We start from the raw sequence: 16,564 nt of genomic DNA on the forward strand, positions 1-16,564 counted from the left end.
CCCTTTGCCGGGTTGCTGCGCTGTGGGAACCACCACTTGAGGCTTCGTTTGGCTGCTGGCTGGGCTTTCTGCCTTTGGCTCGGAGGGGCTCAGAAGTCGAACATACCTGTGCCTGGAAAATCCCTTATTTTGGCTGCTGATCCCTTATTTTCGAGGCTGCTGGTCCCTTATTTTCAAATCTGTAAGTTGACAGCTATGAGCTGTGCATCTCTGTGGGGCTGATGTCGCCATTTTTTATATGTAAGTGCATGAAAGAGCGTATGAATCAGGCCAGAAGCTCATCGAACGCAGCAACCTGTTCTCAAAGTGACCATCAGATGCCGGAAAGGGAAGCTTGCAATCAGACCTTGAATCATGACATGCTATTGAGAAGCAGACAGAATGCAGATATCCTACACGCTCTCTGGAAAGAACATAGGAAGCAGAGGCCTTATACTCAGACAATCGGTCCTTGTAGTTCATAGAATCATAGAATCATAGAGTTGGAAGAGACCACAAGGGCCATCGAGTCCAACCCCCTGCCAAGCAGGAAACACCATCAGAGCACTCCTGACATATGGTTGTCAAGCCTCTGCTTAAAGACCTCCAAAGTAGGAGACTCCACCACACTCCTTGGCAGCAAATTCCACTGTCGAACAGCTCTTACTGTCAGGAAGTTCTTCCTAATGTTTAGGTGGAATCTTCTTTCTTGTAGTTTGAATCCATTGCTCCGTGTCCGCTTCTCTGGAGCAGCAGAAAACAACCTTTCTCCCTCCTCTATGTGACATCCTTTTATATATTTGAACATGGCTATCATATCACCCCTTAACCTCCTCTTCTCCAGGCTAAACATGCCCAGCTCCCTTAGCCGTTCCTCATAAGGAATCGTTTCCAGGCCTTTGACCATTTTGGTTGCCCTCCTCTGGACACGTTCCAGTTTGTCAGTGTCCTTCTTGAACTATGGTGCCCAGAACTGGACACAGTACTCCAGGTGAGGTCTGACCAGAGCAGAATACAGTGGCACTATTACTTCCCTTGATCTAGATGCTATACTCCTATTGATGCAGCCCAGAATTGCATTGGCTTTTTTAGCTGCCGCGTCACACTGTTGGCTCATGTCAAGTTTGTGGTCAACCAAGACTCCTAGATCCTTTTCACATGTACTGCTCTCAAGCCAGGTGTCACCCATCTTGTATTTGTGCCTCTCATTTTTTTTGCCCAAGTGCAATACTTTACATTTCTCCCTGTTAAAATTCATCTTGTTTGTTTTTGCCCAGTTCTCTAATCTGTCAAGGTCATTTTGAAGTGTGATCCTGTCCTCTGGGGTGTTAGCCACCCCTCCCAGTTTGGTGTCATCTGCAAATTAGATCAGGATGCCCTTGAGTCCACCATCCAAGTCGTTGATAAAGATGTTGAATAAGACCGGGCCCAAGACAGAACCCTGTGGCACCCCACTAGTCACTCTTCTCCAGGATGAAGAGGAACCATTGATGAGCACCCTTTGGGTTCGGTCAGTCAGCCAGTTACAAATCCACTGAGTGGTAGCATAGTCAAGACCGCATTTTACTAGCTTCTTTACAAGAATATCATGGGGCACCTTGTCAAATGCCTTGCTATAATCAAGGTAGGCTACATGCACTGCGTTCCCTTCATCTACCAGGCATGTAATTCTGTCAAAAAACGAGATCAGTTTAGTCTGACATGACTTATTTTTCAGAAATCCATGCTGACTATTGGTGATCACAGCATTCCTTTCTAGGTGCTCACAGACTGTTTTCTTAATGATCTGCTCCAGAATCTTCCCTGGTATTGATGTCAGACTGACTGGGCGGTAATTATTTGGGTCCTCTCTTTTCCCCTTTTTGAAAATAGGGACAACATTTGCCCTCCTCCAGTCTGCCGGGACTTCGCCTGTTCTCCAGGAATTCTCAAAGATGACTGCCAGTGGTTCTGAGATCACATCTGCCAGTTCTTTTAATACTCTTGGATGCAGTTCATTTGGCCCTGGAGACTTGAATACATCTAAACTAGCCAAGTATTCTTGTACTATCTCCTTAGTTATTCTGGGCTGTGTTTCCTTTGCTGAATCATTTGCTCCAAATTCTTCAGGTCGGGCATTGTTTTCTTTATCGGAGAAGACTGAGGCAAAGAAGGCATTGAGGAGTTCAGCCCTTTCTGTGTCCCCTGTTTGCATTTCACCATCTTCTCCTCTGAGTGACCCCACTGTTTCTTTGTTCTTCCTTTTGCTACGGACATACCCATAAAAGCCTTTTTTGTTGCTTTTAACCTCTCTAGCAAGCCTGAGTTCATTCTGTGCTTTAGCTTTTCTGACTTTGTGTCTACACGTGCTGGCTATTTGTTTGAATTCCTCTTTGGTGGTTTCCTCCCTTTTCCATTTTTTGTACACATCCTTTTTTAATCTTAACTCAGTTAAAAGTTCTTTAGATAGCCACCCTGGCTTCTTTAGGCACCTTCCATGTTTCCGTCTCATTGGTATTGCCTGACGTTGTACTTTTACTATCTCCCTCTTAACCAACTCCCAGCCATCATGAACTCCCTTTCCTTTTAGTATTACTGTCCATGGGATCTCACCCAGCACTTCCCTAAGTTTTATGAAGTCGGTTTTCTTAAAGTAAAGAAATTGAGTCCTAGTATGCTTGGCTGCTCCTTTCCGCTGTATAGTAAACTTCAGAAGAGCATGATCACTCGCGCCTAATGATCCTTCCACTTCTACCCCACTAACCAGGTCATCAACATTGGTTAGGACCAGATCTAAAGTGGCTGTTCCTCTTGTTGCTTCTCCCACTTTCTGGACAATGAAGTTGTCTGCAAGGCCAGTGAGGAATCTGTTTGACCTTATGCTCTTGGCTGAGTTTGACATCCAACAAATATCCGGGTAATTGAAGTCCCCCATTACTACTATCTCCCTTCCTTTTGCATGCTTGGCCATCTGTTCCAGGAAGGCATCATCTATGTCCTCCGTTTGGCTTGGGGATCTATAGTAAACTCCCACAATGAGGTCACTGTTATTCTTCTCTCCCTTAATTTTGACCCAAATGCTCTCACTTTGGCTTTGAGGTTCTAAATCTTGGATCTCTTTACAGGTATACACATCCCTGACATATAACGCCACTCCTCCTCCTTTCTTGTCTGGTCTGTTTCTCTGAAATAGATTGTATCCCCCCATTATTACATTCCAATCGTGGGACTTATCCCACCAGGTTTCAGTGATGCCTATTATGTCATATTTAGTTTGCTGTACCAAGAGCTCAAGCTCATCTTGTTTATTTCCCATGCTTTGCGCATTAGTGTACAGACATTGAAGTCCATTAATCATTCCCCCGTGTCTCTTATTTAAGGATTTTTTTCCTCCCACCACTAGGTCTGCGTGCTGTTTGCTCCATTTGGTCTATGACATTTGGATGATCATCTTCATCAATTGATAGACTCCTACCTTCAGGAGCACTGTCTCCCTCCCCCACATTAGTCAGTTTAAAGCCCTCCTGATGAGGTTTCTGAGATTTCTGGCAAAAACATTTCTCCCAACCATTGTGAGGTGCAGCCCATCGCTTGCCAGAAGTCCATCTTCAAGAAACTGCAGTCCGTGATCTAAGAATCCAAACCGTTCCTGTTTACACCATTTGCGAAGCCAGCTGTTCACTTCCACTATTTTTCCCTCTCTCCCTGGGCCACGTCGTTCAACTGGGAAGACAGATGAGATGACAATTTGTGCATTTAGTTGCTTCAATTTCCTGCCCAGAGCCTCGTAGTCTCTTTTGATCTTCTGGAGGCTATTGCTTGCAGTGATTGTCAGCACTGAGGGGTAGCAACCCTTCACGGTTCCAAGGATGGTTCTCTCCCAGCCCCCACCTAACAAACTACCCAAATGACTGAAATAATAATAATAATAATAATAATAATAATAATAATAATAATAATAATAATTTATTTATACCCTGCCCATCTGGCTGGGTTTCCCCAGCCACTCTGGGCGGCTCCCAACAGAACACTAAAATACAATAGTCTATTAAACATTAAAAGCTTCCCTAAACAGGGCTGCCTTCAGATGTCTTCTAAAAGTTTGGTAGTTATTTTTCTCTTTGACATCTGGTGGGAGGGCGTTCCACAGGGCAGGCGCCACTACCGAGAAGGCCCACTGCCTGGTTCCCTGTAACTTGGCTTCTCGTAGTGAGGGAACCGCTATTCTTTTATAATAATAATAATTTTTTTTTAATACCCCGCCCATCTGGCTGAGTTTCCCCAGCCACTCTGGGCGGCTCCCAATCGAGTGTTAAAAACAATACAGCATTAAACATTAAAAACTTCCCTAAACAGGGCTGCCTTCAGATGTCTTTTAAAAATAGGATAGTTGCTTATTTCCTTCACATCTGAAGGGAGGGTGTTCCACAAGGCAGGAGCCACCACCGAGAAGGCCCTCTGCCTGGTTCCCTCTAACCTCACTTCTCGCAATGAGGGAACCACCAGAAGGCCCTCGGAGCCGGACCTAGACCGAGGCCATTTAGGGCTTTAAAGGTCAGCACCAACACTTGCAATTGTGCTCGGAAACCTACTGGGAAATTTCAAATTCAGAGGTGGCTACAAAAACCTGGGTGCAAAGGAACTACTGTTCAGGTCCCACAACAAAATGTTGCAGCATGCCATCAGTCCCCAACAGAAGTGCTCTTGTTCAGGGTTCTAGCCAGCTAGTCACGTCTTGAGGATATAGCAAGTGGTGAGGGTCTCAAGTCAGTCATCGCACCCCCTTTCCCTGTTTTTCTTTTCCAACTGACACTGTGACTCTTGGGTTCCAATCCCGTTGCCTTGCAGGAAGTGAGTCCATCCCACACACCTCCAAAGCACGTGATTTCACCCAAAGAATCCTGGGAACTGTAGTCTGATATGGATGCTGGGGATTGCAGAAATGGAGGTATGGCGTAGATCTGCCTTGGGGTCTCCTTTCAGAGAAATTGGATTCAGTTCTCATTTAAAGGCAAATTGGCCAAATCCACACTTTCCGAAGCAATATGTGAACTGAAAGACAGCTGCCCATCAAAATTTGCACTTTCCTGAATTTTGCAATGCAGTTCTGCATTTTACCAACATGAACGCATTATGGGGAAAAGTGCGTAAAATTAATATATTATTGAGAAGTGAATTATATTAGAGGAAACTGCTTACAAGGATATGCTTACTAGGAGAAATTCACACCCAAAACACTGGTGAATTTTCACGAGGATTTTTTTTTGAAAAATTGCGAATTGCTGTAGAAATGTGGAAAACTGAATTTAAGATTGGAAAAATGAGAAGCTGTGTAAATGGAAAAATCCTGCCATCCTTAGCAGCGAGTTCAGCATTAAAGGGAGCTGGTGGATAGGGGAGCAAGATCTCCGAACTCTATGGATGCTTCCAGACCACCAACTACTGAGAATTCACCCTGATTTCAGCGAGGTTAGATGAGATTGCATCACTGCAAGCTCAATCACTTTCTTATCCCAGGGCAGGGAGAGTCCAAATTGGGGGGGGGGTGCATTTGTTGCGCAAGGCCTCCTAATCGACCAGAATTATGTCACCTGAATTTGCCAACTAGCAATACAGTGGTACTGTTTTGGTTTTTGAACATTTTTCGGAAGCTGAACGTCCGATGCGGCTGTTTCCGGGTACCTGCACCAATCAGAAGCTGCACCTTGGTTTCTGAACATTTCGGAAGTCAAACGGACTTGCGGAGCAGATTAAGTTTGGCGCTTTTGTTTTTGCTGTTTATTTTGCGTTTTTGAGGCTTTCTCGGTTCATTTGTTTTTGTGACTGTGTCGAACCCTGTTCAGCTACCGATTGATTGATTGATTGATTGATTGTGTGACTGCAAAAATGTTAAATTGCTGTTTCAGGGATTGTTTTTAAAAGCCTAGAACGGATGAATCCATTTTGCATTACTTTCTATGGGAAAGCGCGCCTTGGTTTTGGAACGCATTGGTTTTGGACCGGATTAAGTTTAAGAACCAAGGTACCACTGTAGTCTGGAAGTACCCGAAGAGTCCAGGAGACGGAAAGCAGACACAGATATGGGATAAACGCAAGAATACAGTGGTGCCCCACAAGACGAATGCCTCACAAGACGGAAAACTCGCTAGACGAAAGAGTTTTCCGTTTTGGAGGTGCTTCGCAAAACGAATTTCCTATGGGCTTGCTTCGCAAGACGACAATGTCTTGCGAGTTCCTGCTGGTTTTTTCCCCTCCCCCCTTTTTCTAAGCCGCTAAGCCACTTATCAGCTGATCCGATCAGCAGATAAGCCGCTAAAAGTCGCTAATAGCGCTAATCCGCTAATCCGTCAATGGGCTTGCTTCGCAAGACGAAAAAACCGCTAGACGAAGAGAATCACAGAACAGATTCTTTTCGTCTTGCGAGGCACCACTGTATTAGTATATTAACTTGGGAAGAACATGAAACGAAGGAGGACGTGGAAAGGATGGTTAATGCAGAGGCTGCAACAATGAGATGAACTACTTCAGCTGCCAGTGACAAACCTGTTTGTCTCTCGATCGGAGGCACCGGAACGCTTGGCTCTGGGGTGACCCCTGAGACTCTCCTGGGCGTCACAGCTGTCGTTCTGTCTCCTGCTGAGAGGCGCTTGCTAGTCGTGGGCTGCGAGGCTTTCACGGTGGCGCTTTCGCATTTCGCCGAGCTTTCACTGACCATGCCAGGAGTGTGTCTGCCAACCTCTGGGGCGCTGGTGGTTGCCGTTGTCCTGCCAGGCCTAGTTGGTTTAGCAGTCCTGAGCAGTGTGGCGATTGAGGCTGATGGCGAGGGGGTCTCGCTGCCATATGGGGCTGCGGCGGAGGCCACCGAAGTGTTAACACCAGCAGCCTGCGGAGTCGCTGGGGTGGAAGTTTCTGCCTCTACAACATGGGGTAAGTAAAGTTTCATATGTATGTTTCTGGGACAGGCCATGAAGCTGTGTTAACACGAGCGCGTCTCCATAATTCCTCTCGCCCCACTGCTTCCCCCTGGGGAGAACCACTTTTTAGCGCTTACTCGGAGCAAACGGCTGGTCTGTGGGTCGCCGTTTGTTCCTAAATACCTACTTTCCCATTTCTGCTACTTGTGAATTAAGTCAGCATTTTTATTTTCTTAATTTTATTTTCGTCGGGAGAGGGCACTTGCCTAATTTGTGTCCCAGGCCTGAAATCTGTTAGAAGAAGAAGAAGAAGAAGAAGAAGAAGAAGAAGAAGAAGAAGAAGAAGAAGAAGAGTAGTAGTAGTAGTAGTAGTAGTAGTTTGGATTTGCTATCCCGCTTTATCACTACCCTAGGGAGTCTCAAAGCGTCTAACATTCTCCTTTCCCTTCCTTCCCCACAACAAACACTCTGTGAGGTGAGTGGGGCTGAGAGACTTCAGAGAAGTGTGACTAGCCCAAGGTCACCCAGCAGCTGCATGTGGAGGAGCGGGGAAGCGAACCTGGTTCCCCAGATTACGAGTCTATCGCTCTTAACCACTACACCACAGTGGTGTTACTCCAAAAACACGTTTGTCACCCAGTGGTGACGAGCAGAGACAACAAAGCAATTGGTCCTACCTCTTCTGGGATCTTCTGTTGTGGTGGCAGGCAGGGAAGGGTCTCCTTGTTGAGAAAGAAAAGAGGAATTGAGAAGAGGAGAAGCCAAAATTAGCTTGTCATCAGGACTGCATTTACAGCAGTGCAGAACCTATCTCCTTGAAGTTTCAGGGAGAAATTTCACCGGCTCAACTATAAACCCAAATAATGACCCATAAGATCAGATCCCGTTTTCATCTGTATGAACGTCCTGAATTTCTGCTTTATAACCATTGTCAGGAGTTCAGCCTACACTCAAGTAGGACCCTGGCAGAGACACATGCCCGACTGGCATGTTCCCTCCCTCCTGGTCGATTGTTCGGGAGCTTCATTAACTTTCTTCAGCCCAAACATCCCAGCGACCGATGCCAACCAACACTGGCACACTTAGGGATCCGCAGAGTTTGCGCAGCTTGCGTGACAGACCTCAGCAACTCAGCATTTTGGCTAATCGACTTTATTTACATATAAACACACATGGAGCACTGCAACATGGCTCCATCTCTCTCTAGCATCGCACAGCAAAGAGAAAAGGAACAAAGGACAATAGTCCCACTTCACGGAACACAGTAACACAAACATCCTGTCTCCGTCACTTCCTACTCTGTGGAGTCAAAACATATCACGTCATGTGAAAGACAATAATCCCATGACTGCAATCATGGAGCAGGAATTCTAACAGTTTTACATGCTTTTATATTGCTGTTTTGCTAGTCTTATTTTATTTAACCGTGCAACGTATATATCACTTGATTGTAAAATAAAAAACAAAAATACCCAAACAACTTCTAAGGTGTCTTCACATTGGCATACAAATTCCTATGTGGGAATTCCAATTCAGGCCTCTCTCTTTTTGGCTTAGCAAAAGGTGTTGCGTAAGCAGGGACTTGATGGAGGGATATAAAACCATGCATGGGAAGTGTGAGTGCCCGATTCTTGATGAGATATCATGTGGTGTGATCTCCATGCAAAGAAATCAGGATGTGAAATGGCATCATTTTTTGGCCTGCTCTATATCTGCCACACGCAGCGCCGCTTCTATTCTGCTGCAGTTCGGGTTCTGCAAAAAAAGTTGGTGTTTCCTGTGGTCACGTTTAATAATATAATTAACTATCGTTATGTTTATTTCCAAGGGGAGGGAAGCAATAATGTATTGTTTTGCAGGCTGAAAAATCAACAGCAGTGAGTTTGGGTTAGGGGAGGGGCAGGAAATGAGGTCAGCAAATGTTGATCACTTCCTTGATTTTTGTTCCTGCTTGCAGATGGACACACGGACCAGGGTGGATAAAAATCAATGATTTTTTTTAAAAAAGGATACTTTTTATTTAAATCAGATTTTTTTTATTTAAATTGGATTTTTTTAAAAAAATAAAATCAGATTTTTAAAATAAAATGCTTTTGGAGGAAAAATATTTCTAAAGTTAGTTTTCTATTCAAGTTACATTATAGTCCAAAGGCTATTCATCAAGAAATAAGGATTTGAGTTTTTCATGTGTGCTAAAACTCCGTCTAAGTTTTGTTCTTTGTTTTTTAAACCGTTTAACTACATCAGTTAACAAACATGGATACATATGCTATAATGTTATTGCTTTAGTTAAATAATTTTTTAAAAAAATTATTATTAAGGAAATGATTATTTTTCTCCTTCCAATACAGTACAGCAGAAATGTTGCCCAAATATAAACAGCAATTTCATAATTACCTGTCTTTGTATTTCTAACCCAATCAGAAATTTTTCTAAAGATAGTTTTCTATTTAGGTTACATTATAGTCTAAAGGCTATTCAACAGGAAATAAGGATTTGTTTTAAGTTTTTCTTGTGTGTCAAAACTCAGTTTAAGGGTTTTTTTTAAAAAAAAGTTTAACCACATTAGTTAACAAACGTGCATACATATGCTATAATGTTATTGCTTTAGTAAAATAAATTGTTTTTAAGGAAATGGCTATTTTTTCTCCTTCCAATAAAGTACAGCAGAAAAGTTGTCCAAATATAAACAGTTAACTTATTAAACCTCACCATAATTTCGTAATTATGTGTCTATGTATTTCTGATAGCATAACCAAATCAGTAATTTTTGATAGAACTGTAAAAAACTGCTCTGAAAATTTATCCTTCCAAAAAGGAAACCTTCATCTGGTTGTAAACGTTAAGATTATACCAGCAAGAATGAGCCTTTCTGTAAAGATAAATAAATAAATAAAATTTAAATCAAGTCTTGCTGACTAGTGATTTAAATCAAGTCTTACTGACTAGTGATTTAAATCATGATTTAAATCGATTTGATTTAAATCAAATCCACCAAGACGCGGACTGCTGCCATTTCCGGAGTTGCTACCCATTCTGACAGAATTCTGGGACACCTCTACCTGGACGCGGCTGCGGTCAGCCATGACTTTGAGAGACCGACGGAGGGGGAGGGCTTTGTGGATCTTAATACCGGAACAGGTTCACAGGTGAGAAGGTGAGCCTAGGTGAGCCCTGAGCTCACCATGGAGGCACAAGTCAGTTCTGTGTCCAGGGCGGCTTTCTACCAGCTCCATCTGAGACGTAGGATGAGACCCTCCCTGCCCGCAGACTGTCTCGCCAGAGTGGTGCATGCTCTAGTTATCTCTCCGCTTGGACTACTGCAATGCGCTCTACGTGGGGCTACCTTTGAAGGTGACCCGGAAACTACAACTAATCCAGAATGCGGCAGCCAGACTGGTGACTAGGAGCAGCCGACAAGACCATATAACACCGGTCTTGAAAGATCTACATTGGCTCCCAGTACGTTTCCGAGCACAATTCAAAGTGTTGGTGCTGACCTTTAAAGCCCTAAACGGCCTTGGTCTAGTATACCTGAAGGAGCGTCTCCACATCCATCGTTCTGCCCGGACACTGAGGTCCAGCTCTGAGGGCCTTCTGGCGGTTCCCTCGCTGCGAGAAGCCAAGTTGCAGGGAACCAGGCAGAGGGCCTTCTCGGTGGTGGCACCCGCCCTGTGGAACGCCCTCCCACCAGATGTCAAAGAGAAAAATAACTACCAGACTTTTAGAAGACATCTGAAGGCAGCCCTGTTTAGGGAAGCTTTCAATGTTTAATAGCTTATTGTATTTTAGTGTTTTGTTGGAAGCTGCCCAGAGTGGCTAGGGAAACCCAGCCAGATGGGCGGGGTATAAATAATAAATTATTATTATTATTATTATGAGCCCCATCACACAGAACGCAGGTACTACTTACGGATGCAGCTCAGGTTCATCTCCCATTGAAACTTTTTCGTTGTGTTGTTCTCCCTGCACACGGCCAGATTGGACGTTCCTGCTTTCCTCTTGTAATTCTTGACGCACGAGTACCGCAGTTTGTTGCTGTCGCCGCTCCCTTTAGGAACCTCTGCATTTTGTACCTGGGGGGGCTCACCGCAGTTACCTGGGGCTAAAGGCAAGGGCACAAGAAGAGCGGGTTGTTAATAGATTTAGGTGGGGGGGACGACACCCCTAACCCCTAGAAATTAATAAATGGCAAGATGCGGATTATCTGGGATGCGGTGGGAGAAAGACAAGCTGCAGAAGAATTCCTTTTTTGTAAACTCAGGGGAGCGTTTCAGCCCTGTTCTTGAGTTTGTTTAAAATCTAAAACAGCTTATCTTGTATTCCTTTCTTTGAATTTGTGCCATTTAGGTTTTTGAAACCTTTGTGTAAAAGCAATACAAAAATTTCCACAGCTGAGTCCTCAACTCTTTGTTACTGTGCTTGGCTTTCTTCAAGTTGGGCTGTGTCTAAAACTTGCCATTTAGGTTTTCAAACCTTTTTTGTAAACTCAGTTTTAGAAACTGTACCTTTGAGTCCTTAATCCTTTATTACAGGTTACATACGCTTCAGGTTACAGACTCCGCTAACCCAGAAATAGTGCTTCAGGTTAAGAACTTTGCTTCAGGATGAGAACAGAAATCGGGCTCCGGAGGCGCGGCAGCAGCAGGAGGCCCCATTAGTGGTGCTTCAGGTTAAGAACAGTTTCAGGTTAAGAACGAATTAAGTACTTAACCCGAGGTACCACTGTACTGCGCTTTGCTTCACCTAGGCTGAGCTAGGATTATAATACTTCAGAATTTTTGGGAGTTTTACCCCCTTTCTTTGAATTTGGTCATTTAAGGTTTAAGATTTCTCTATTTCCTTCTGAGGAAACAGAATAGTTCAGTGAAACGAGGTTCGTAGCTGGCATCCCATTAAGGCTTTGTTCAATTCTAGGTTTTTCTAAGCTTTCTCTTAAACTTTTTGTTTTTTATTTAGTTTATTTCCATAAGATAATATTTCTAGTCGATTACTCCTCGTTTCAGGGATTTTCACAGTACAGTGGTACCTCGGGATACAAACAGGATCCTTTCTGGAGCCCTGTTCACATCCTGAATGCAACATAAGCCGCGATGGCATGCGTGCGCAGGGCGCATTTTGCCGCTTCCGCGCATGACGTCCTTTTGAGTGTCTGCACATGCGTGAATGGCGAAACCCAGAAGTAACGCGATCCGTTACTTCCGGGTTGCCGCGGAGCGCAACTCAAACGCGCTCAACCCGAAGCACATTCAACCCAAGGTATGACTGTATTTCATTTGTTTTGTGTATTTTCTCGGTTCCGTAACTTGTCTTTTTCCTACTGGCAGAGGAATTCCTGGGCCAGCCAAAGCAAAACGACTTGGCCAAGCTAGGGCCATTAAGGAACAATTCAGGGCCATTGAGGGCCATGGGCAATGAAAGAAAACTGTCCTTTCCCCCTTGGCCGTGAGATGTGAACAGACACTGGGGGGGTTGGAAGGTTGCCGGGGTAACCGGGTGTGAGGTGACAGGAAAAGAGAGTCTTTAGCAAGGTGTGCTGGGAAGAAGAAAGGGAGAGAAGAAAGACTGGGATCCATCTTGGGCAGGCTGGCTGAAGGCTGTCTGGGAGAGATGCCTTGGACTGCTGTAGGGGACAAGCCTCTCTTGAAATGACCATGTTGTAAGATCTGGACTCCCTACATGCAGACTGAAGGTGTAAATAGGTGAATAAACTGTATTTCTTAAAGCTACAACAGTCTCCACCATGTTTAGAGGGCCATAGGTACTAGCCAGCCCAGATATATGCCATTTTCATCCTCAGCTCATGGCTAAAAAGAACCCACAGCTAAGGAGGCAAAAGCCTTTGCGTTCTCCCATAAAAATCATTTTTAAAGGCAGCTAGCATACAAAGACAGGGACGTGGGTGGTGCTGTGGGTTAAACCACAGAGCCTAGGACTTGCCGATCAGAAGGTTGGCGGTTCGAATCCCTGTGACGGGGTGAACTCCCGTTGCTTGGTCCCAGCTCCTGCCAACCTAGCAGTTCGAAAGCATGCCGGTACAAGTAGATAAATAGGTACCACTGTGGCGGGAAGGTAAACGCCGTTTCCGCTGGGAGAGATGCCTTGGACTCCAGGGCTACACTGCTGTGGGGGACAAGCCCCTCTTGAGTGGACCGTGCTGTAAAATCTGAACTCGCTCCATGCCAACCGAAGGTGTAAATAGGTGAATAAACCATATTTCTTAAAGATGTCACAGCCTCTGCCGCGTCTCAATTCTCCAAAGGAGGATCCCTGCCTCGTACTGGAAGGATAACAATGCTGGTGTCCGGCTGGGCACCCTGGGGAGGGAATTCCTGAGGCTTGGGGCCATAACTGAGGAGGCCCCGTCTTCTCTTGTTGCCACCCACCCACTTTGCGGGGGCACCTCGAGCATAACCTCTGAAAATGACTAAGATATACAGACCGCTTGGTACCAGGAATTGGGGGGGGGGGCAGGGGTGGAATAGCAGAGAGACCAGAGGGCAGGGAACCCCTTTCTTCTGCAAAACAGAAGGAAAGACTTCCTTTCAAAGTAATACAGTGGACGCTCGGGTTGCAATTTTGTGCTTCTGCGCAAAGCGTGATTTAGCCGTTTACCTGTTCCTGTACTTCCGGGTTTTGGCAGTCCATAACCCAAAAAAACGCAACCTGAAGCGGCTGTAACCCGAGGTATGACTGCATAGTGTATTACAGAACACATTGTAGAGGTTAGCACATTTTTTGTAAGAAGGCAAGCGAGCGCTGCGACAAAATGTCGCAGTGCGGAGTCTATTTCACGCTATTCCTCCTCCCACCCAGCTTTCTGTTATTATACACACACACGCACACACACACACACACAAACTGAGCACACTCAGTTCCCACGGGTCTGTTTTTGGCATTCCTGTAGATTTGTACTTCTCCAAACACTGGGCTTCCCCCAAGCCTGGCGATAACTTCCCTCGAGAGCACGTGGGGGGCCAAGCTGGATTAGATAAGCATCGGCACTCGCGCCCTGAACTTTAGAAGTAGAACGAATGGCGTAATGTTAATGGAACGGGGCCAAAATACCTCTGGGATGTAACTCTCCAAGTTTATGTACGAAGAGTTGTGGGCTGGTTTTTTTGTTTTGTTTTTTAAGGAAAGACACATCTTGCAAAGGAAAGGCAGGAATGCATCGACAGTGAAAGGCTTGCCAGCACAGCTGGGGTACCTCCCTTTTGGGGTGGGTGCGCATCTTTTTCCGCAGGTCCTTCCTCCCACCCCTTTGGAAAAAAACTGATTTATTATGACCTTGCTGACCTTTTACATCCCCGCTCAGCAATCTGCGCTGGGAGCCAGGGTGTTTGTTACCTGCCAAATGCAAGGTGTTGCTGGGGATGGAGGAATGTTTGCTGAATGTTTTCCTCCCTCTCTCTTAATGCCAGAATTCATGGACCTCCAACAGAGCTCAGTGCCAGAAGATTCAGGACAGGTGGATGAAACCTGTTGAGTCTGTGGTATAAGGAATTGTGGCAGTTTGCTATTGGGGAAACTCTGGCCTTTAGGGGAAAGGCACACAGGAAATGTATGTTTTATGTTGTTGTTTAGTCGTTTAGTCATGTCCGACTCTTCATGACCCCATGACCAGAGCAAGCCAGGCATTCCTGTCTTCCACTGCCTCCCGCAGTTTGGTCAAACTCATGCTGGTCTCTTCGAGAACACTGTCCCACCATCTCGTCCTCTGTCGTCCCCTTCTCCTTGTGCCCTCCATCTTTCCCAACATCAGGGTCTTTTCCAGGGAGTCTTCTCTTCTCATGAGGTGGCCAAAGTCTTGGAGCCTCAGCTTCAGGATCTGTCCTTCCAGTGAGCACTCAGGGCTGATTTCCTTCAGAATGGATAGGTTTGATCTTCTTGCAGTCCATGGGACTCTCAAGAGTCTCCTACAGTGTGTATCTGAAGAAGTGTGCATGCACACGAAAGCTCATACCAAGAACTAACTTAGTTGGTCTTTAAGGTGCTACTGGAAGGAATTTTTTTTATTTTGACTATGGCAGACCAACACGGCTACCTATCTACTACTGATTTTAGAATGTTGTATTATTTTATTGTTGTTAGCTGCCCTGAGCCCGGCTTCGGCTGGGGAGGGCGGGATATAAATAAAAATTATTTATTTACCGTATGTTATTATTTATAATAAAACGACACAGGACCAAAACACAGCAAGCGTATCTTTGCGCAATGCGTAAATGAACGAAAGGTAATCATTTCAGATTACCTTCACTGTTCTGGATCTAAAACTAAAACTAGCACGTATTAAGTTTAAGGGCCCGTGGACGGTTAAGTCCAGTCGAATTCGACTATGGGGTGCAGCGCTCATCTCGCTTTCAGGCCGAGAGAGCCGGCGTTTGTCCACAGACAGCTTTCCGGGTCATGTGGCCAGCAGGACTAAACCGCTTCTGGCGCAACGGGACACCGTGATGGAAACGAGAGCGCACAGAAATGCCGTTTATCTTCCCGCCGTAGTGGTACCTATTTATCTACTTGCACTGGTGTGCTTTCAAACTGCTACGTCGGTAGGAGATGGGACAAAGCAACGGGAGCTCACCCCGTCGTGCAGATTTGAACCGCCAATCAAATATACCAGCTGAGGAATTAATGGCCCTTTCTCATGCTAGGATTTATTTGATCGAGCACAGATTGTGTGTTACTCATGCGTAAAACAAGTGCTGGAAGTTTATGTCCCTTTGCTCTTCCTGCAACTGCATTAGGAATGCGGGTGGCGCTGTGGTCTAAACCACTAAGCCTCTTGGGCTTGCTGATCAGAAGGTTGGTGGTTCGAGTTCCCGCGACGGGGTGAGCTCCCGTTGCTCGGTCCCTGCTCCTGCCAACCTAGCAGTTCGAAAGCACGTCAAAGTGCAGGTAGATAAATAGGTACCACTCCGGTGGGAAGGTAAACGGCGTTTCCATGCGCTGCTCTGGTTTCACCAGAAGTGGCTTAGTCATACTGGCCACATGACCCGGAAAAATTGTCTGCGGACAAACGTCAGCTCCCTCAGCCGGTAAAGTGAGATGAGCGCCTCAGCCCCAGAGTTGTTCGTGACTGGACTTAACTGTCAGGGGTCCTTTACCTTTATTCTGCAGAAAGCTGGGCAATTTATTTTTATTTATTTACTATTTCAATTTATTAGGCTGCTGACACATGTGGCGCTCCCAAACTTTTAAAAGCATAAAATAGCACAAAATCAGCGGGGGGAGGGGGGAGGAGGAAGCCCAACGATATCTTATAAAAGAAACCCAACAAAACAGCAGCAAAACCAACATCAACAAAAAGCAAAATAATCCTAATCCATTAAGTGCCTGGAAGTTTCCACCCAGCGCTGAGAGAATGTTTATGGTGGCTCAAGGTGGGGAGAGGACTGTACAATATCTGATCAGGGGCATTGGGTTAGAAGAGAGACAAAGGGCTTGCTATACAGTTAAGTACTTAATTCGTTCTTAACCTGAAACTGTTCTTAACCTGAAGCACCACTTTAGCTAATGGGGCCTCCCGCTGCTGCCGGAGCACGATTTCTGTTCTCATCCTGAAGCAAAGTTCTTAACCTGAGGTACTATTTCTGGGTTAGCGGAGTCTGTAACCTGAAGCGTCTGTCACCCAAGGTACCACTGTATTGCAAATGGAAGCCATCTGGTTCAGCAACTCCAGCTGCTTGCAT

General features: G+C 45.4%; 1 protein-coding gene across 1 annotated transcript in view; it reads right to left on the reverse strand.

Moving 5' to 3' along the window:
- IL15RA (interleukin 15 receptor subunit alpha) overlaps window positions 1-16,564 on the reverse strand; it is a 237,522-nt gene that overhangs the window by 197,160 nt on the left and 23,798 nt on the right. Inside the window, exons 2-4 of the mRNA XM_083461531.1 lie at window positions 10,786-10,977; window positions 7,550-7,594; window positions 6,502-6,873 (exon numbers count right to left, since the gene is read on the reverse strand). Of these exons, the coding sequence (XP_083317657.1) occupies window positions 6,502-6,873; window positions 7,550-7,594; window positions 10,786-10,977 (609 nt within the window). The remainder of the gene's footprint in view (window positions 1-6,501; window positions 6,874-7,549; window positions 7,595-10,785; window positions 10,978-16,564) is intronic.

Source organism: Podarcis liolepis (genome assembly GCF_965112155.1).
Source record: "Podarcis liolepis genome assembly, chromosome: 10".
NCBI lineage: Eukaryota > Metazoa > Chordata > Lepidosauria > Squamata > Lacertidae > Podarcis > Podarcis liolepis.